The sequence below is a fragment of the Parasteatoda tepidariorum genome, chromosome 5, assembly GCF_982258835.1.
Source record: "Parasteatoda tepidariorum strain Cologne lab strain chromosome 5, Ptep-v5.0, whole genome shotgun sequence".
Lineage (NCBI taxonomy): Eukaryota > Metazoa > Arthropoda > Arachnida > Araneae > Theridiidae > Parasteatoda > Parasteatoda tepidariorum.
This window is the reverse complement of record NC_141759.1, coordinates 117,931,735-117,954,325: the sequence shown is the minus strand read 5'-3', so window position 1 is coordinate 117,954,325 and position 22,591 is coordinate 117,931,735. Positions and strand designations below refer to the sequence as shown.

Sequence of the window (22,591 nt, the reverse complement as noted above, 5' to 3'; positions counted from 1 at the left end):
ATATATTGTATATGTTACCGGCAAAGTATGAAACGCCGGCATTGTATAGAATGCCGGATGTTTTTAGGCAGAGTATGAAATGTGAGAAGTATTACATACTTTCCCTAGGGTATTGTATAAAATGCCTAGGCATTCTATAGAATTTCAAATGCTATTTAGGCAAAGTATGAAATAAACGTCCTGATGAGGCTATTATGTAAATGATGTGCATGTTACTGTGAATGACCGAAATCGGTGGATGTTGACTTTCACCGGTGAATGTTGACAATCACATAGGTGAATGTCCGAAATATTTATTACATCCGATTTTATAATAATTTATTCATGGATATAATTACATTTATTCGATATTTTAATACTTATTGACGATAGATTAGAAGAAACATCAGTGTTTGGAGTATCGGGCAACTGTATACTGGGCAGTGGCACTTGACCTTAAAAAAACATCAGTGTAGGATATGCCGGGCAATGGCACTTAAGTAGACCTTTGGTTGAAATATATACTAGGTCTAGTGCCACTGCCCGGTATATCCTACACTGATGTTTTTTTAAGGTCTTATGTAGCTTTGCAAATTGATTAGAAGCAGTAATAAAAACATGATGTGTTCTCGCTTTTTTTTAAATATTACAAGTTACCCGCATCATTGTTCTCCTTAGTTATCTCCAGGCAAAATTTCAAATTGTTGTACAGTTTTTCTAATGGAAGCTGCAGAAATTATTTTAAATCCAAGTTTTCACTTGCGAGATCTCATTAAATGAATTGAATACGAAATTCAGTTATGCAAAAAAATACACTCAAAACAGAGCTGAAAACTAACTTTAATTCTCCATTTCCTATACTACAAAATTTTTTGTATTGCCAGATGCGTTTCTCGAGGAACTAATCATACTATTGAAGCCTATCGATACGCAACCGTGTCTAAACTTTAATCTCCAATGAGTCCGGTGAACCTGGATAAATTTGATTTCGGCACCACTTATATTCAAGGAAAATGTTTTTCTTTTTATTAAATAGAAGCTTAAAAAATGCCCACTGTATCGGTCGAGAATCATGGAATGGTAACTAATTATAGTAATTATTAAGCTAAGTAAGAATAAGCAGTGGAAGTTTTTACAATGTATGTCTTGACCACAAACACCTTTTACTTAACGTGCCTATTTGCACCAGTTGTAGAGTACCTTGAACCAGTGTTCCAATTTTAAAATGAAGAGAAAACGGCATTTTAACAGTGAATATCCAGAATTATTGACTTTAATTGGAGACGATCCTCGTAAAAAACTTGTTGAATATCTTAAAGACACTGCATTCTTTCGAAATTTTTAAACAGACTTTTGACCAGGCGTTAAGCGTGGGTATAACCTTCTTTGGCTTTTGCGCAAAAAATTATAACTAACTAACAATATATGTCTCTCCATTCAATAATTTTGTTTCTCTCAAAATATTATATTTGAATTATCAAATTTAAAGAAAATATCCTTTTTTGATGGAAAATTGCAATAACTAAATGTCAGATAATTTTATTTCTGAAATTAATTGTTTAAAAACATTCAGGGCTTTATCTTCACTCAGTGATTAGTTAAAGAAAAAAATATGATTTAAAAAATTTAATTTGTTTGTTTAAAACAGTAGCCTGCCACAACTGCGCATATTTTTTTATTAGTTGCTTGCGATATTCAAGTTATATCAGGTCTAAAGTTTTTTTTAATTTCAGGTAAGCGTAAATAAACTGCCAATATATTAATATGGCCATTTTTAAATAGATAATCATTTTTGAAAACTACCTATATATAAATGTAGGTAGTTTTCTAAAAATGATTTAACACTTTGTTTTTAGGTAAAAATTTGTATTTGTGTGTGTCTGTAATTGGTGTCATAAATTCTGAAAATTTTTCGAATCATGTATATTTTTGTATCACGAATACTTTTTAATATTTATTCGGCTTTGAAGGAAATACATTTAAATATGAATGAATCAATAAAACTATTGAAAAGTGATCACGTCTCGCTTTGCCTTTACTAAATGCAGAATCCGAACGAGGGATGAGTCTACAGAAAATGATACATCAAATAATGCACATAATAGTTTTGTGCCCTTACTAGATTCTGGGAAATCTAAAGACTAAAAATAGACTAAAACATGTAAAAAAAAAAAAAAAAATCGAAACTCTTTACCCGCCTGTATAAGCTACAGGACCTGACATGTCTTCATGCAACTAAAATAATGTAAAGTAATTTTTGTGTCGGGAAACATCCCAGGGGAGGATCCGAGGACATGCCACTCCAATTTTGATGCTATGCTGAGGGGATGGCTCCCCTACTTTGGCAGGCCGACGACTGGCGTGCGAAGTCGAGTACTTTACGGTAGAACAGTTTAATGAGAAACGATAACGTGCACCCTCGGTCCCTACGCAGGCTGATCAAAGTGGTTACCCACCCGCTTACTGACCGCAGCCAGTGATGCTTGACTTCGGTGTTCTACTGTTAACCGTGTCTTTACGATCAGTCCACTACGGGACTAGTCTTTTTTATAAAATTTTTTTAAAGCCAACAGTTGTTTTTTAGAGTCATTCTTTTACCGGTTCTTATAAATTAATGATAGTGATATTGATTTGACTTTATATGAATTTAGTTTTATAAAAATCACTTAATTGTTTAGTGTGCTGAATTGCTTAAAAAGTTACAACTGTAATATCCATCCTGACTGGGATTTTATCCGCAATGATTATGCTTAAAAAAAGTACCGAATTACTTGTTTAGTTCTTGAAAAAGATTTTTTTTTTTGGTCCCTTTCCTTAAAAGCACGTTTTTTTAACAGCGTCCTAAATAAAAAGCTCGCGGACGTAATGCTATTAGTCAAAAATCGCATATTTGACACGAAAACATATTTTCAAATTAAGATTGATAATGACTTTTTTTTCTCTTCAATATAACTAGCTGAGCCATAAAGCACAAAATTAAAAAAAAAGCAAAATATTAGAATTATTTTAAATATATCTTAACATTTTTACTAGCTATAAGAGACTCGCATTTTTTAATAATTGATTATTTTTTTCACTTAGCATTAAAATAGTATTTAAATTTAAATTAAGTTGGAAAAAAAAAACTTTAAAACGGTTGTAATTTGGTGAACAGTTTCACCCAAGTGTAGTTAATAACTTAAAAGAGAAAGAAAAAAGTCTGGATGAAAGTTTGGAATTTTTAAGGTTCCCCTTCTGAAAAAATTGTCACTACAACACTATACAAAATCAGTTGAAGGAATGCATTTTTTTAAAAATAAATTTCAAAAGTTCGTCCCGATTTTAATATCTCAAAAGTTTTGTAAAAAGTATTTTTTGTCCTCCAGATTTCGCTGGTATAAATGTACGCACATAACTTGTGATTTGGCGCTGTTGTGTTTTGAGATTTGGCGTTTTTCGAACGTAATCTGGTAACCCTTTAATTGCTTTCAGAATTTGCAAAATAGTATTCTCTCAATTCGATTTTCGAAAGCGAGTGTATACAAAGCTATTTAATATAAAATTTTATACTGAAAAATATCAGGAGAAATTTAAATATTTCGACTTCTAATTGATAATAATTATTAACGTGAGTACATTTTATCTTTTATCTTTAATTTTAGCTTTTCTTAAAAAAACATGTTCTAAGTTTTAAATGTCGCGGATAAAAGTTGAACTAAACAGTTGCTCTTTAGATTTTTTATTAATGATTACCAAGGTAAACAGATTCTATAGATTCGAATCACTTAGATGGTTTATTTTGCCCAACTCAATTCAAAGTTAAATGCTGATTTGTAAAAGAACTAAGATATGCTACTATCTGACCGATAATGCAAGTAAATATTAAAATAAAATATTTTTATACAAAATGTCCATTTATTAAATGATCATAGTGATTTTAAACTTAAATATTCTGAACTATAATTATTTTTTAAGAGTGTATTGATAAAAATTTATCAAACGCTATAGCCGGAATATTCCAATTATTAGAAACTGGTGTAACTTTTTTAAACATTAACTTTTAATTAACTTTTTTATTTGGCAAACGCGATTGAATAGTTCTCAAGAAAAGAAAAAAAAAACTGATAGTTGTTTATTCAATTTTTTTTCCTTCCTCCACAGTTACTCGGACAAGTTCGAAACAACGATACAAATTTTAAAAATGATATATGATAATATTCAACCGATTTATTTTAAATTTTGCACTTTGTTTCAGGTCCAACAAAAACAAAATTCTTTCAACCTTTTTAGAAAAAAGTAAACATTTCTAGCAAATCTAAGTTTTCCGATTAATAGTTAAAACACACTAAATCAGAACTGATTGTCTCATGCGAGTTTCATTCATTTCTTGATCACTACAAGCAGAATCTGCAATGTTACCGACAATTTAAAGTCAATCTAAATTATCAGAATTTTTCGACTAGGTCATATTTTAACTAGAGAAACGTGATGGTAGACAGAAATTTCGAACAGTTCTTTACAGACAAAACATAGAATTTATCACCAAAAGAAATTTATTATCCTAAATCAAAATTTAAATTTTTCGACTAGCTAATAACACTTAAATTATAGAATTTATTATTTTTGAATATTAGAGCTTTGTACTGTTTATTATAATAGTTTCGATCACTTCCTGCTAGCTACAAGCAGCCAAATCGAAATTTTCACAACTGCCTGGATAACTAAAGTTTAAGTTTTAACTTTCAGGCTGAATAACCATTTCATACGTCTTACCTTATTAATTTCCCTACTATGGTCGTCAAAATATTTAAAAAAAAAATGAATCTATGATTAGAAACAATTAGATTATGTTTAAAAGTGTTGGATAAATTTAATACGTAATAACTTAGATTTCCGAGTAAATTTGAATTTGTTTAATTTTTGTATTTTATCTTATATCAAGCAAAATAAAATTCAATTTAAAAAGTTAAAAGTAAATTTTTAATTTTGTCCATGCAGAATAAATCACATTTTATCACAGCTGAAAGAAAAAAAAACTTCTCATGTTTCACCTTAGTTTGATTCTTTCGAGTGAAATTTCTAAGCCAGTGATTCCCAAAAAGTGTTCCACGGAACTCTAGATTTAGTGAAAAGATCGCAGGGGTTCCTTCAACTAATCTAATTTTTTCCCCACACTATTCGAACCACTTACTGATTCGAATGAGTTGTTTTTATAAAAATAGATTTATATTATAATGAATAATTGTTTCTTAAATTTAAATTAGTTTTGTTTCACAGTGACGCTATGTCATATACAGTTAAAAATTTCTTGCAAAACCAAAACGATTCTTACGTATTCCTTATTTCCAATGAAAGAATTCGATGAATTCAGATAAAAATAAATTAAAAAAAAATAAAACATTTCTGTTTTAATTTCTTAAAATTTACCATAGTTAAGTCTTCATAGCAACATATACAACAAAAAATCAATACATATCATAAATACATATAACATGGTTCCCACAGTACTTGAAAAATCTTGAAAGTCCTTGAATTTTGTTGAAAAAAACCAGGGCCCTAAAAAGTCCTTGAATTCTGCCATAGGATGCTTGAAAAGTATTTGATTTTTTAGGAATTAAATTAATACCAATCATCCTTACAAAAAAGCAGTAAAAATAATAAATAAATTCAGAGGAAAATTATAGAAATTCTTATAGATGCAATTTTTAATGCTTGAAGTGAAAAGGGGTTAAAGAAGATGCAAAACTTTTCTCTCTTAGATTTTTCACACCATATTATTGTTCATCTCTCTGATGTTTCATAGCTGAAATTTCTAGCAAATTTTAGATTTTGTAGTCATAGTTTTTGAATGATTTATAGTGCTAAATCGAATTAGAAATATGTTCAATGTGCTAACTTCATTATTATGACAGATTAATATTGTTATCCTATTTGTTCTTTTAACTTATGTACAAATGATAATTAATTTTTTATCATAATAAAATTTTCACATAAAGTTTTTACAGCTAATAAATAAAATTTAGTTCTACAGGTTTCATTGATTATGAATAAACATTGTGATTCAAATTAAATTTATTCTTGATTTTCAGATCAGATTTCATATAAAATGTTCTATGAATTGCGATTTAAATTAAAGCGATTAATGAATCACATATTTAATATTACTTTAAAGTGATTTGCAAATTACTCATCAGGATTCGTATTAAGGTATTTTATAAATATCACATCATGATTCACATATAAGTGATATATCAATCACGCATCATGATTTCAATTAAAGTTATATCTGTATCATATAACGTGATACATATTTAAGTAATTTCAGAACAATTACAATTCAGCCTTACAATTCTCATTCTAGTAGTTTACAAATCACGCAATGCGATTCTCAAAAGAGAGATTTAAGAATTACTATTCACAATTTTCGTCAAAATTATTTAAGAATCATACATAGCTGTTCTATATTAAGCACTTTTCGAATCACAAATTGCAATTTGCATCATAATGATCACCATTCACATGAAAACTATTAGCTAATCACGCAACAGAATTCACATCAAAATGATTTATGTATGATACAGTGTGATTAACGACTTGTTAGTTCGTGCGTTTTGTATGATTTGCTATTAATATTGTTCCGATTTAAGAAACATACACCGCAATTCTATCTCAATTTACAAATCACACATTGTGATACGTGACTTCGAGACTTACTTCAACTTTCTTATAAATTTGATTTGAATATGGTGTATCTAGATTCGTATAAATGTGATTTAATAAAAATTACGCATATTCACAAAATTTTAAAAATAACGCTTCGCATTTTATGGATCTATTTTAAAGAAAATAAAGCTTGGTAAGTCTTAATTATCTGTAAAATATTGTTCTACATTAGATTTTATTATGTTCAAAATATATTACTGGTATTCTTAAGTTACAAAATAAATAATTTGTTATTAAAATTGAAACAGGTATGTTAAATGAATATATTTTGATATTTTATCTAATTATATACATTTCCGGTAACCTAAAATTTGATCTAACATATTTAAAAAAAGTATATTTTAATAACCGTGCAATTAGACAAACTTTGTCAATTATTTACTATGTTTGTTTAACATAATATGCATTATTCATTCTTTGATTTTTTTTAATTTTAATTCACTTAATTAAATTTTTCACGAAAAGTTTAACTGATGGTAGTTTTTAAATGTTGGCTAGTATCCTATGTCAATTAATTTTTATTTATTTATTTTTATTTTTTTTTATTTTATTTGTCAATTGGAATTTTCCAAAGTGACTTTAAACTGCAATGTAACTATCAACCATTTGAATTATTAGCTGATAAATTTAATAAATAATTCTTTTTTTGTTGTCAAATAAGCATTGTGCTTTAAAAATATACAATTTTTGCTTCTACGTAATTGTAAAATCTGGTTGATATGTATTTTAGTATATAACTGTAGTACCGGATAAGTCCTTGAAAAATGTGATTTTAGGTCGTTGAAAGTCATTTAATCTTTTTGAAAAATTGAGTGGGAACCTTGTATAATTATTTTTTCGAATGTGAATATTTTAACTTCCGCTAATGTCTTGTAGCGGTAATGTAATGTAAGATGACGAAGATTTTTTATGTTTTACTAGCGTGGTATTTAATTTATTGTCAGTGTAAGTTCTTAAGTTAAACCTGTTTAAAACTTAAACTATTTCTAGCATATTTCAGTCTTAATACTTTTCTGCACTCAATCGCTTTGTTAAACTTTTATAACGGATGGTTATACTGCGGGGAAGCAACTACCATGTACTTCGGTCCCATTTTCCTTACCATGACTTGTCAAGAGTTTTATTACCCGGTGCTGGGTACTCTGTCAATTTTACCGGGTATCTCGGGTCCGGGTAACACACATTTATGCTCAACACTTATAGTTAGAAGTATAGTAACTATACTTGTAGTTTTGGATATACATGTATCCCATCTACTACATGCTGAAAACTATTTAAACAAAATTAGTATGATAGTTAAATAAATACCAAATTATAAATAAGGAATTGGTCAAAGTCAATTAAAAAAATAAGGAATAGAATTCAAACTTTAGATAGAGATATCTATAGATTAGTTATGGATAGATAGATCGATAAAGAGAAATTATTACAATTTATCGGCAATTATTACGATTTCATTGTAAGGTCTTAAGATTAAGTAATAAAAATTACAGTTTTAAGGAGATTCCGTAACAATATGCTTAAAATTACTTTTTTCTTTTCCTTAACTATCAAAAGCTATGAAATTTTAACTGCAACAAATGTATAATAGTTAATTCATACTAATTAAACAATAAATAGAAACAAACATAAACGCTTTGATAGCGACAAGAAATTTGTTTTGAAAAAAAAAAATCTAGTCTTTCCCCCTTTTAACAAGTTGCTCATGTAATAATAATTTTTCTCTTATTTAGTTTACACAAGTTCATGCATATTTTTGTTAATATTATATATTTAAGCAGAGTATATACCTCAAAATTGCTCTATTTTTAAATTACGTAAATTCTGTGCGTGTATATCTAATTTTATATAAATTTATTCATTGATATTTATACGATATTTTAATATCTGTTGTTCGGAAAAATAGTGTTCGGAGTACCGGTTAAATGCACTTAACTAGTATTAGTATATATTCCGGTTATTTACCAAAGCGACTATGTGATTGTGGAAATAAACAACCATTAATTTCGGCCATTCACAGTAATATACTATATTTATTATACAAACAAGGAAAAAAAAGTAAGGATATATATTAAGCATTATGAATAAACGAACTCACGTACTTTATCCCTCCCTCAACTAAATAAATTAATGTTCCTTAAGTATTTCGAAAGCATATTTTCAGATGGTTAATTGCAATTGTTAGGTATATAGAGTTAATTTATAGTATTGCCGGTTTTAAGTTATGTTATTGCCGTGCGAAGCGATATGCTATTTTTATTTTATCGTACTGTATATTTTTGTGAAAAGTTTGCACTTCCAAGCTTTTGTTAGTCCGGCATTTTCCCAGGTAAAAAAACTGAAAGAAAATATTATTTATCAAAATATTTTCTTAATTTTTTATGTATGAAATTGTGGAGTAATTTGAAATCTTACAAAAAATATGTATATCATAATCATATCTTTTAAAAAACTTCAAAATTTAAATATTTTTGACAATCTTTCAATCAATATTGCATATTATTTAGTAGCTGAAACAGTGACCGGGTTGATAAGAGTTAAGACAAAGTGCCTAAAAACGTATTTCTTTCAAAATTATACAAAAATAAATAAGCAGTTTTTTTTTCTTTTTCTGAGATATAATGTACAAAAACTGCAAAAATGTAACAAAATCTAAATTAACCTAAAATACGAAACTTGCTAAAATCTTGAAATTCTGAGTGTTTGCTGATCGTAGTTCAATATCATTTTATTGCATTCATCTCACATTCTTACTCATTAACAAAGAGAAGGACTATAATCTGATAAAACATTCTTTTGATTTAATTTTCTAAAACTCAGTCATTTCAGCAGGGATGAGTTTTTCCTCCTTATATAATAAATTTTTTTGAAAAGAAAAAAAGAATTTAAAAATTTATCTTCTTCGACCTGCTTTTCTTTATTTACGACAACGCTATTTCTTGACTTAAAAGCTAAGGTATGAAAAGAAGAGGCAAATTTTTCTACTTTCCCAATACGATTGATTTAAAGGATTTCTTTCTTTTCCGTTTTGCTGAAAAGCTTCCACTTAATGAACCTTTTCTTTTTAAATACATATATAACTTTCGTTTTCACTCGATAGCTAATGCTCATTCGAATTTTAAAATCTTTGTGTTCAATTTATTCTTGCTATTTCTTATTTTGCTAATGCGGGAGATTTATGGTTTTATCGTTTTTTTCAACGTTCTAAGCGTAATTTTATCGCTAAACGAAACTTAGTGCTTCAGATTCACTTTTATTCCATTTGAATTACGAATCTCATTTTCACAATTTACGAAATTATTGCAGCTTGCGAAGTGTCTGCTGCTTTCGAAGTGGAATCACCATCGTTATTTACGATTAATATTTACGTGATTAATGCCTTATGACAAGTTTTTCGAATCTTTTTTTTTGTAATTCATCGTGCGTCGTAATTTAATTTCAATACGCTAGTCGAAGTTGCGATTCAGAGTCGTCGAATTAATAGCATTACGCCTGCAAATTAATTATACATCGCGTTTTGGCACAATTCGCATTAAAATTCGTCTTAACGTGATTTTTTGAAGTAAACATCGTGATTTTTATTAAAACGATTAACGATTAATATTCACGTTATTTACGACTCATTACTTCACCTGTTTCCCTAACCTTGTTTTTTTGCTATCCAATTTGTCTCTATTTAGAAATTACTCGTCGAAATTTAATTTCTATTTGCTAGTTACGGACGCGATCCAGTGTCCTCGCATCAACAGCATTTCATATACTAATAATCTGCAACTCATACACGCGATATATAAATCCCACATTCGTATTTAGGCAATTTTGAAGTCAAACATCGGAATTCGTATTAACGCGATTTAAAAATCTTACATGCTATTCGCATTCACACGGTGGATTAAAAACCACAGATTCCTGTAGACTAGAGTTGAAAATAAAAAGTGAATCGCTCGTTTTAAATCGCACATTCACGATTTCATTAAATTGCACATCACATATTTGATTATAAACATCACCCAAGTATTTAAGCCACTATTCTCATTCGTGCAATTTTTAAAATCAAACTTAGCATTATTTAAAAGTTGCTCATTGAATCCACGCATTCACATTTTATTTTAAATACGTACTTTTGTTTAAGACTCTAATTCAGTTTTGTTTCTAGTTTATTTCTAATTCAAAACAGTTTTGTATGAATTAGTTTTTCATGGCCACACAAATAATAAAAAGATCTTTGAGAAACATTATATACTTTTTTCTGCAGCTATATTCTTCAAATACACAACGATTTTCCAAATCTCTGTCAAGAATAGAAATCGCTATTAATAAGGACTGAATATCAATCACTTCGGAATTACAAATAATAATTGTCTAACTGGAAATGTTGACCAGATATTATCTGTATTCACCATTTTATTATTCGCGAAAATTTATTACATTAATTAAATGCACAATCTTTATTACTTTCGTGTATGATAAAATAACTTTTCAATTTTGATAATTTTAGATATCAACATGAAACGTAGCTCACCAAGTGCTGCCGAACCTTCGGGTCCGTCCGGATCAGGGACCGCTGCCGGACCTTCTAGTTCGTCCGTATCAGGGACTGCTGCAGGCCCTTCTGGATCTTCCCAGGAGGGTCCTAGAAAGAAGATGTAAGTACAGTTTTTATTTTATAACCGTCGTTGAACAGCCGACCCATTTTTTTGGAGTTTACAACTGTTCAATTACGTAGCCTTGAAATTTTGAACGCGATCCAGAAAACAAGGGAACTCCTGGTTGGAATATTGGGAGAAATTTGCCTTCGTGGAGGACTTTTTGTTGGAGCTAACGTGTTTTTGCGTTACATGGAGAGGAAGATCGCGAGAACCTCCTACGGTTAGCCTGACTGCAAGGGGACCTCCATGATATCTTATCTGCAAAAAACAAAATTTAATCGTTAATTGCTTATTTGTGAAATGTGTCATCTAAATATGGTACACTGCTTGATTTAATTATGCATAACTAAATCATTAACTGAATTTTGAATTTTACTAACAGATGTTTTGTAATTTGCTTTAAATAAAAGAAATAGATATCGGCTTGATTAACTTTTGTTATGATTGAATAAATATGCAAATAACTTACAAAATCAGACACACGTTCTGCCGTTTTTCTCATAGATTTTGATTAAAAAAGTGAAAAATAGGGTCCTTTAGTCAGAAGAGCTGTTAAAAATTTGGATCCCATCTTTTAAAACATCATTTTAATAATTTAAACAAACCAAAGAATTTTTTACACAATTATAAAATTTTTCTCCTGAAGATAATAAGCACAAAATACATTTTAATAAAAAATTTTAATTGAAAAAAGTTCGAAAAGAATATTAAATTGTATGGTATACAAATTTTTACGTTTGATTTAACATTGCAAATTAAAACAAGAAAATATAACATTGGAATGAATTCTTAGCTTTTGATTGATTACATTTTAAAGTTGTATTTTTATTGTCAAGAGCTATGGGACCTATTTCATACAAATTTCATATTGTGACATTTGAAATTGCATCTTCCTTTAAAATGATGTAAAAATTTGCACATCTTACACTTTTGATTAATAATGATTACAAGTATAAGTAATCATTATTAATCAAAATTAGTAAATAATTAATAAAATATTTATTTTGAAATTTGAAGTTGAATATTATTAAAAATTTTTACTAAGTTAATTAAATTTATTTCAATTAATGGAATTAAGTACTCTATTTTTTGAAAAGTTAGCGAGCTATATGGTATAAAATTCTGAAAAAAGGAAATAACTTGAAAGTGCACAAACTTTTGGCCTCTTTCCTGTTTGAATCTATTGGGGCCAAATTTTCCAGATTGCGACCAGATCCATGTTAAAATAAATAATTAACATTAGATGTCAAAAGAATACCTATTCAAAGAAAGTATATCTTTGTATCGCCTTCCTATATATATTAATAATTAAGAATATTTGAGATCAGCTTTTGAAACAATTAAAATTGGCACCTAGTACGTGAAATCTGATAATTATCTCAAAAGTTAATTAGCGTTCTGTTCTTTGAGTAACAACACCGATGTGCAATAATAGAGACTTGAAGAAGTCGTTTTTTTCTCTGTGTTGGATTAGAGTAAATCAAATCATGTGTTTTTTTAAAGGGTCTAAAGAGCTACACTTTTTCTTGAAAGCTTGAGGTTTAGCTTGTGAGTGAGCTATGCCCTCAAGTGGTAGTTGAAGTCATTATTAATTTGTCGCATTGTATCAAAATACTCTTATTTGCTTAGCGTTGAGAAATTACAATTAATATCATTACATTTCAATTATTACTCAGTTTTGTTAAAAAAAAATTATTTTCTGGTTACCTTATACCGGACTTTCTGGAAAATATATTTTGCAGTTCTATATAAAACACATTTAAATTTTATCGAAAATTTAAAAAAATAAAAAAATTAAGCTAACATTTTACAAATAAATTCAAACTTTAGATTTAGAAATGTGAGAGATATGTTTTGTTTAAGATACTCATACATCAATATTTTTCATTATTAATAATTCCATTATTAAATGATTTCATTATTTTGGTAGTACATTTGTATCTTGTACGTGGTTCAATTGTTTTAATTACTTGACATTTTACCAAATGAAAATTGCATTTGTTCATCTGAATTTTAAAAAAAATTTTGTGAGAAGTGTATTCATTTTCAGTTTGGAGATTTTTCACCAATTTTAGTGTAGTTAATGTTAAAACAAGGTTTGTAGACTTGAAATTACAATGAATAGGCTCTTTCGTTCAATGGTATTGATACTTTTCTGAAGTATTAATGCTTTGTTTCTTAGGAGTAGTACCTGATTTCGTATATAAACTGAACCAATATTACAAATAATTTCAGTTTTATGGCGAGATTTCCCTCTTGAGGGATGTTTGAATTGGATAAGCATTATTCAAGCCATTAAAAACAGGAAAAAGTCATGCATGTTCCAGTGTTAAATACAGGAATTTTTGAGAGATTTTTATTTTATAATTGAATGTCATTCAAAAAAGAGCATCTGTTTCTGTCCGAATCAAGACGCCATATTGATATGGAATATCTCATGATCATTATTTCCTAGAATTATTGAACAGTGCGCCAAAAGAAATGCGGACCACTCTGAATAACTTTTGATCTGGTGATCGGATTTTTACTTTCTAAAGCTCATTCTTAATGATTTGGGAGGTTGACTTCAAATATGCCAAATAATTAGTGTAGACGATATTTAAAGTTACAAAATCAGGCAAAAAAAAACATACTTTCTCTGAATAAATACTTATATTTCGACGATTTCAGATTCCTGATCCCTAAATATAGGGGTAATCTGATAAACATTATTCCCATAGTCTGGTGTGGAGAGAGATCCAAACCCTTTGACGTTAACTTTACTTTTTGCGTATTTCGCTATATCTCAAACTTATTAAGTGACTTGAAAATTTGTTGCACGCAATTATAAAATTTGTTGCACGCAATTATAAAATTTGTTGCACACAATTATAAAATTTGTTTATCCAAAAAAAGTTCCAGGCAAAAATAAATTTAAATATTTATTTTTTACTTAAACAAGAGTGGGGAAAAATTTAGAGGTAAAGATCACTTGGGTGTTAGAATTAATAAGAGATATCTATTTTAAACTATTATTTAATGTTAAAAGATTCGTGTGAAAAATTTGTTATATATTTAAAAAAAAACTATTTTTACTTTAATTATAAAACTTCAAGTTTTAAAATAAATACTATACAGTCTTGCAAACTTTCTACGCTTTTTTGAAAAATTTCTTCTGGTAGATAAGTTTATGACGCCCGGTGACTGAGATGCGCTGTTGTGCCACAGGTCCCTGGTTCGATCCTCGGGCCGGGCAAGGCTGACTCAGCCTTTCATCCCTTCAGTGGGTCGATAAATGAGTACCAAGCATGCTTGGGAACTAAACACTGGGGGTTCCACCTTCCGCTGACCACCTGACCGGAACATCTGTTCCGGCACCCCAGAGCCCAAGGTCAAGAAAACTGAGGTGGGCACCTTGGCCCTCAAGGGCCGCTGAGTTTAGTTTAGTATGCCTTAATGTAATATTCTTTCCTTTATAAATTTGATTTAAAGTAATTTTTCACGCCACTACTTGAAAATGATTCGACTTATAAGCCTCTTTGTTTCAAACCTCTCTGCTTAAAATGTTGTCAGTATTCCGTAAGCTTTAATTTTTAATTGTCTACCCATCAGTAAAAAAACAAAGCATAGTTATAGCACTGTTCTATATTTTTACGAATTGTTTTTCTAGAATAATGAAACTTTAGAAGGGCTAATTTGTAGTTACAGTTATGATTAATTTCAGGATTTTTCTAAACATGCTTTTATTTAAATTTTACAATGAACAAATATCCTGAATTAACTTTTAATTTAATTGATCGGATTAAGATTCAATATGAATGGTTTGACCTTTATATGCTTATGAACTAGTGCATACGATGTGTGAGGCCCAATAATGACTTTTGCTAAATAAAATACTTCATTTCTACAGACCTTGACTTCAGACCATCAAACTGTGCGGGGTGGGCAGTGGCCACAATTTGAAAAAATATAGTCAGAATAATTCAGTCTAGAAAGCGGAAAGTTTTGGCCCTTTAACATTAGTTTCACTTCTTGCATATTCTACATATTTCCGCATATCTGTCAACTTTAAAGTAAAAACTATGTATAGACTTTGAAACTTTAATGTAAGTTTTTATATGAATAACATTTTATAACAACTTTTACGTAAGAACCATGTATAACCATAAAGAACTGTGTAAATTTAGCCTTAGACGTATAAAGGCTATTAAGATTTTTTTAATAAAATTTATAAAAAGTTGAATGTTCTTTCTGTATGAAATTTTTTTTTTTAGCAAAAATCCTCATAGTAGGCAATTTCCAAACTATTGAAGTGAAGAATTTGAGATTTTACATGCATTCATAAAACTGTGTTTTCAAAGGATAATTGTAAAAATTAATTTTTATAGTTTTTATCATTTAATTTATTAATGGTTAAAAAATTGAACAGTCAGATATACAATTTAATTCACTTAAAATCTAAACTTTAAGTAAAGTGAGTGGATAGAATTTTTTGAGATACGCAAGTAAAGAAATTAAAGGAACTTTGCTATCCCATTTTTATCGAGGGTCTTTAATCCAAATCTGTTTATTCAAACATTTTTGGTAATATATAAGTTTAAGCTCTCGTACATCTAAGAATGGGATCATTAAGATCACTAGATAGAATATTGGTGTTTTTCCCCGTAGTGTCCGCAGCTATGTTTCCGTTTAAAATTTAACTTAAATTATATGGTGTACATTTTTTTACATATTCTCATATAAACCAGTTACGAACTCATTGACTTATATGCATTGAAATATCTTAAATGCTATAACTAATTACCTAAATAATATGGCTATGCAAAAATTTTGTTATTAATTATAATATAACAGAAATGACAATGTACATTGTTTGACTTTAAGAATTTTCTTCTAGGAAAACTCATGGAGTGGAAACGCCTGAGCAAGTGAGTATATCATTTTTATTATGCAATGCTTATAAATAGATGCATATTAAATCAAATAAGTAAAAATGAATATCTAGAAGTTAAGTTGTATAAAAACTCGTTAAAATTAAACAAATCATTTTTTGTTTAAATTTTTCTATCAAACCTAGGATTTTGATTAAGCAGGGCTCGCAATAACCAAGTATGTATAAAAATTCAAAAGTAAAGTTTAACAAAATATTATGAACATTCAACTTAAAAAAATAATAAATTAACAAACTGAAAACAATAATTAAAAAAAATAAATCTTTTTAAAATTGTATTGTTAAAATAGTTGTTGATTGTAATTAAACAACGTTCAACAGCTCCACAGATATTAGGTGTACCCTGTGAATGAGCGTACATATTGTTCTTTTTTCTTTAATAGTGCATTCTACCTGCACTGCTATATCATAAATTTTTATTCCTTCTTATTTTTGAAAGAACAAATTATTTTTTATGTGTCAGCAGTAATGTTTTTAAATTTCTTTTGATTTCCAGAATAAAAATTAAAACAAGTGCTTATTTATTAGAAAAATAACTATGAAAGAAAGTGTGGTGAGAAATGCCTGAAGTTGTAAATAAAACTTTAAAAAGTGTGATTAATAGTAATAAAAAGAAATTTTTAAAGAAATATAATTAAAAAAATGACTCAGTGGAAAGTAATGAAAATCAGAGACGTTTCATGTTTAATTAGATGACCGAATTTCTCTTAGCCATTGGCTATCATTTTCTGCTTTAAAGCAAAGATCTAAAGAAATTTTAATTAAAAAAAGAAAACTCAAAGAACTTTAAAATTAAAATTGTAAGTTTGAAGCAAAAGAAAGAATTTGTTTTAACCTCAGTAAATCATTTTCGAAATAAAGGTTTATTTTCAAATTATTTTCATCAAAATTACCAGCCAACCATTACTCATTATGAAAAATCTTTTCTTAGGACGACGAATGGTTTCAAGATGTTTATTTTTGATATTTTCTAAATATGCTTGATTTCTTATATGTAATCATAATTCTGGGATACATTTTAGGTGAGGAAAGACCGAGAAATCAAAGAAAGAGCTGAAAGAAGACGAAGGACTCAGATAGAATATGCTCAGGAGGAGAGAAAAAGAGCGAAACAGTTCCAACAACAAAAAGATAAAGAGGAGAAGAAAAAGAGAAATGAAGAAAAACGACGAATCATGACACAAGCTAGTATGCTGGCAACATCGCTGGCAAATGAACATATGGTTGAATTGGCTTCGAGATTCGTCGATAGGGTGGCGCAAGGAGTCAGTTTTGATGAAGCCAGGAGTCAGCTGGACGCAGACATTCGAGAAAGAAGTGAGGAGATGCAGAGATCGATACTAGAATCACTGAACAATTCTTTTGCAGCTGAACCTCCACAACCACAAACACCTCCACAACCACAAACACCTCCACAACCACAAACACCTCCACAACCACAAACACCTCCACAACCACAACCACAAACACCTCCACAACCACAAACACCTCCTCCTCCACCACCACAAACTCCTCCTCCTCCACCACCACAAACTCCTCCTCCACCACCACCCCAAACTCCTCCTCCACCACCACCCCAAACTCCTCCTCCTCCACCACCACCACAAACTCCTCCTCCACCACCACCACCACAAACTCCTCCACAACCAGTTGCAGTGCCACCAGTTCCTCATGCTGTGCCCCAACGAAGGAGGCCTGGTAACCCAGGGAGAAGAGGAACAGAATTGGAGCTCTTGATCAATAGCAACCGAAACTTCTTGCGGGTGAATCAACCCCCCCTCACCAGACTCAGAAGCAGACCACGATTTCTCGGCAAATATCCCAAATAAATTAAAAATTTGAAGTCCATCTCAATAAAGTCCATCTCAATAAAGTCCATCTCAATAAAGTCCATCTCAATAAAGTCCATCTCAATAAAGTCCATCTCAGTAAAGTCCAGCTCAGTAAAGTCCAGCTCAGTAAAGTCCAGCTCAGTAAAGTCCAGCTCAGTAAAGTCCAGCTCAGTAAAGTCCAGCTCAGTAAAGTCCAGCTCAGTAAAGTCCAGCTCAGTAAAGTCCAGCTCAGTAAAGTCCAGCTCAGTAAAGTCCAGCTCAGTAAAGTCCAGCTCAGTAATGTCCAGCTCATCCTTAGAGGTCCTTCTTCGCCTCCCTTCACCATAGAGAATATCATAAACTGTTTCTACCTCATGCACCTGAACATCTTCGAAATAAAGTGCAGAGCAAGTTGCTTATCTTGTGCGCAGAGAAACTGCCTAATTAAGTGTAGAAAGATACATTTTTGAAAATCTTCCATAATTGCGAAAAGAATTTAGTGGCAAACAAATTAGGTAAGTTATTTTGAAATATAGAAATTCATTCATCCTTTATTCATAAAATTCAGATGTTAGCTTTCAATTATTTGCAGTTAAAAGTGTGAACATTTATTGCATTTTTAACTAATTGAAATTATTAAACTTTAAATATTCAGCATTAATTGCAGAAGTTTCTAGTTCAATGAAGTATAGTTACATAGACTCAAATTTTTAAAAAGAACTGCCAAACAAATTATTATAATATTATTTATCTATCTGAACTCTGTAAAACTTACTCATTCAATTTTTTTTAAGCAAATTTTATTAAAATATAGCATAAACTGTCCAATAATAGTAACAGAAAGAGTCTTCGGAAAAAATATTACAAAAAAAAATTATTTTAGAAAAAAATCGAAATTATTTTAAATAATACCTGAAAACTACGCTTATGTACGAAAATACATTTGTGTTTTGCATCTTGTATTCTTATTTGAGACCTTTTTTATGATGATTTGAAAGGGATTATATGCGATACAATGGGACAAATAGTTCAAAAGTTTCAAATACGTTTTTATGTGAGAAAAAATACATAGTGAGCAATACCTTACTTGTATGCATGTTATGTAGCAATGTAAGATGAGTGAATAAGTGCAGGACCAGGCATCTTTTTTGTACAGAAAACCATTTAAGCTTTTTAACAATTTATATCATCAAATCCTTTTTTTTTTTTTTAAATTTATTTCAACATGAAAAATTACATCCGAAAATATACCTTACCTATGCAAATTGTTTTTTAATAGCAATGTTAGGTGCATGCACAGTGTTGAAAGACTTATTTTGTATACAAAAATGCTTATGCAACTTTTGAACTATGTGTTCTATTGATTTTTTTTAACGTGAAACATGCATAGGAAACAATACATTTGATTCTATAGCAAACTGAGATGTGTAAAAAAAAATAGTAAAAATGTTCTTTTTTTGCTGATAAAACGCTTATAACTAAACTATCAGTCTGTTCATTCCTGGATTAATCGCTTCCCATTCAGTTTGAAAATATGATGTCTTACTTGCCTGTCTAGAAGAAATTGGGTATTAATATTTCCAAAATCTCTAATTTTACTGTACTATGATAAGTTATTTTAAAAACTGCAAAGTCCTAAAAATTTTCACAAATGATTATTTTCTATTTAGTCAGAGTATTGCATTTGTAAAGCAAATTACATAATTGAACCGCAAAAAAGATTAATAATACGTAAACTTGAGTTATAAATTTTCTAGTTTACTTTCACAGGGTTAATAATAATACTGATAAAAATGTTTTGTCCTTATATTTAACGTATTATCGTGATGTTCCTAACTTTAGAGTGTTCAAAGCAGAGAGATCCATTTTCTGAAAAGGAAAATTTGGATTTTGTAATTATCGATTAGGGAGAATCAAAAGATTTGGATTTTTTTACTCAACATTTTTGTCTTTTTAATCAATATGCTACAAAAATTACAAAATTATGCAATTATAAACTTAGACACTATTTACTAACTATATGCATGGTAAAATTGCTTTTCACAGTTTTTGAGGAATTCAGTCATTCCATTAAAAAAAATATATAATTATCGTTTTCAGATACTTTTCTCCATAACTATTTGGAAGTTTTAAACGTAAATCTATTGAAAATTTCAATATTTGTTAGGCGGAATGGGTGAATAAATAATGAATATTTTTGTAATGCAACATAAATGTTCAACGATAATATCAAATTATTATGAGTTGTTCAGTGCTTGATTAATTTAATTATAATTAATATTAATTAAAATTGATTAATTAAAATTATACTAGAGTATGTTAAAAAGTTCTATTCTAAACAAAGTATTTTTTAAAATCATAATAGTATATTTTTATCTTTAGCGATAAGATATGAATTTGATAAGCATAAGTAGTGTAAATCATGTCTTCTTTCCCCTCTTATTTATCGTTATCAGAGATGTATTTTCTGACAAAAGCACCCTTCATATAATAATCACTTAGGTAGAAACGGCAAAACAGAAACTCATCAGAAGAGTTACTCCGGCGTAGACGGAGCATTAAGCGCGGCACCTCACGTATCAGTATTTTATCGAGTGACACTTTACATATATGCATTTGTGTAATAAGTGTTTTATACTAAGTGAGTTTTTAAATTATTTAAAAGGAATGATAAAATCCTTTAACAGGTTTCAAATTTGCGAAACCTTGAGCATTAGAAATCTGTGCCAGTGGACGAAGATACACGAAACACGCATGTAAACAATAATTTTCTTTCAAGCTTTTGAAGCCCTAACTGTTCAAACGTTGCCGTTCGATAACGAACTGAAATGTTAAAACTGGTTTTCGTAGAGTTTCTCATTTTGTTATTTGCGACATATCAAGACAAAATTTAAAAGGATAAAAGAACAAGAAAAAAAAGTGAAGAAAAATAATATCGTTCGCTTTCATCACTATCATAGACACACAAATTCCTCCTTGTTGGTTATAAAAATTGTTTTTGGGTTACCTTCTCTCTGCTGAGGGAAGAGAAATCTCTTTATGAGCATTGCAGGTTGGTAATATGGAAACTGGTGTTTGTCCAAAAAAGTTCTTCTTTTTTTAATATTTTGATTTTTTCTTAGGCTTACTAAGAGACCTGGTATTAATAAAGTCTACATTTTTCTAATGAATAATTAAGTAAAAGTATTTTTTTTATTATTTTCAATTAGCTTATTTATTGTTTTCATATATTTATTAGATCAAAAGTAATAATAAGGATATTAGAAAATTCATTTTTTTATTCATATTTCCTTGTATTTTTTAGATCTCCTGTTACCTCTTGCTGCTTCTAACTAACTCAACAGGTAGTTTGAATTATTTTTTATTTTTTTCTTAAATTTTTATTCTTCATGAGTGTTTTTATGTTTACTGAAATTGCTGAAGATCAGATCTGCCGATTCCGGGCTTTCAACTGTGTGTTATACATGGAATTAGAAATTGGAATGTAAGAATCAGGCATCAAAGGCACCTTAATATAAATCGTTATGAATTAAATACATCATATAAAATATAGTAGAATGTAAAAGTCATGTGAAAGGGGACCAACATTATTACAGTTCACTTCCTCAAATGGTGCGAAATTATTATTGAATCATCCTGTCTGTAACGCGTTCAGAAAAGCTCTATGGGCTTAGATTCTAAGCAAACCACTTGTGGAAATAGAACTTCCACAATTTCCTGCTGTGTTTTAGGAACTCTCACGTTAATAATCAATTTCAAGTTCAGCTACCCAGCCCAGGACAATCTAGTTCAAGTTCAGCATTCTGGCCCAGGACACTCGCTAATAGTCTGAGCATGACATTATACTCGTATCTTCTTGTCCATCACATATCTCTGTCAACAGTAGAGTAGGGGAGGCAAATGTATTTTAAAACTTTGATGTCAAAAATTTTGCCTGATTGTATTTTTTGAGGCTTCAAAATTAAAATTTTTAGGTCTGAATTATGATTAACAACAGCTTATTTCGAACCTTGCATTTATACATATATCTTTTTTCATAAATCAATTGAGTTCTCTAAAAATGCAAATTGAGTAAAATATATACATTTTCATTGCAGATGAAAGACATCTTGAACCACATATAAAACCAATTGCTCTTGAATTGTTGAAAATACTTAAAGAAACGGAGAATGATTATCTGATTAATTTGATGCAGAACCAAAAAAAAAAAAAAAAACTGTTTGCGTCTGTACCCAGCAATTAGTTCCTATTGGTGTTGAAATGAATCAGCATTTTGTGAGTGAATTTTTTCTTTGCCTGTTTTTACAAACTTTATAACACCTTTTACCATATCGCCTATTGAATCATGCTTGATGTTTTTTTTTGTTACTCAATCATCTCCAAGTTTGTTTGTTTTTTTTTTTGTAAGAAAAATTTGACATAAAATGACAAGCAGAACTATCTTTCATGAGTTAACTCTGCATTAATGATTTTATTTGTTATTGATTCATAGTTTGTTTTTATTGGTAGTGGTAAGTTAA

At 29.4% G+C, this 22,591-nt stretch overlaps 1 protein-coding gene across 4 annotated transcripts in view; it reads left to right on the top strand.

Annotated features, from left to right (window-relative positions):
• Positions 1–22,591, top strand: part of LOC147810080 (uncharacterized) — a 67,586-nt gene that overhangs the window by 18,920 nt on the left and 26,075 nt on the right. For 3 of the 4 annotated variants that reach the window (XM_087165091.1, XM_087165092.1, XM_087165093.1), the window contains 5 exons: positions 11,180–11,327; positions 16,207–16,237; positions 17,283–18,586; positions 21,376–21,415; positions 22,169–22,346. In XM_087165091.1, coding sequence (XP_087021217.1) covers positions 11,188–11,327; positions 16,207–16,237; positions 17,283–18,089 — 978 coding nt within the window. In that variant the 5' untranslated portion in view covers positions 11,180–11,187 and the 3' untranslated portion in view covers positions 18,090–18,586; positions 21,376–21,415; positions 22,169–22,346. Of the gene's footprint in view, positions 1–3,241; positions 3,587–11,179; positions 11,328–16,206; positions 16,238–17,282; positions 18,587–21,375; positions 21,416–22,168; positions 22,347–22,591 lie in introns of those variants that run through there. The other variant, XM_087165094.1, reaches the window with a different exon arrangement.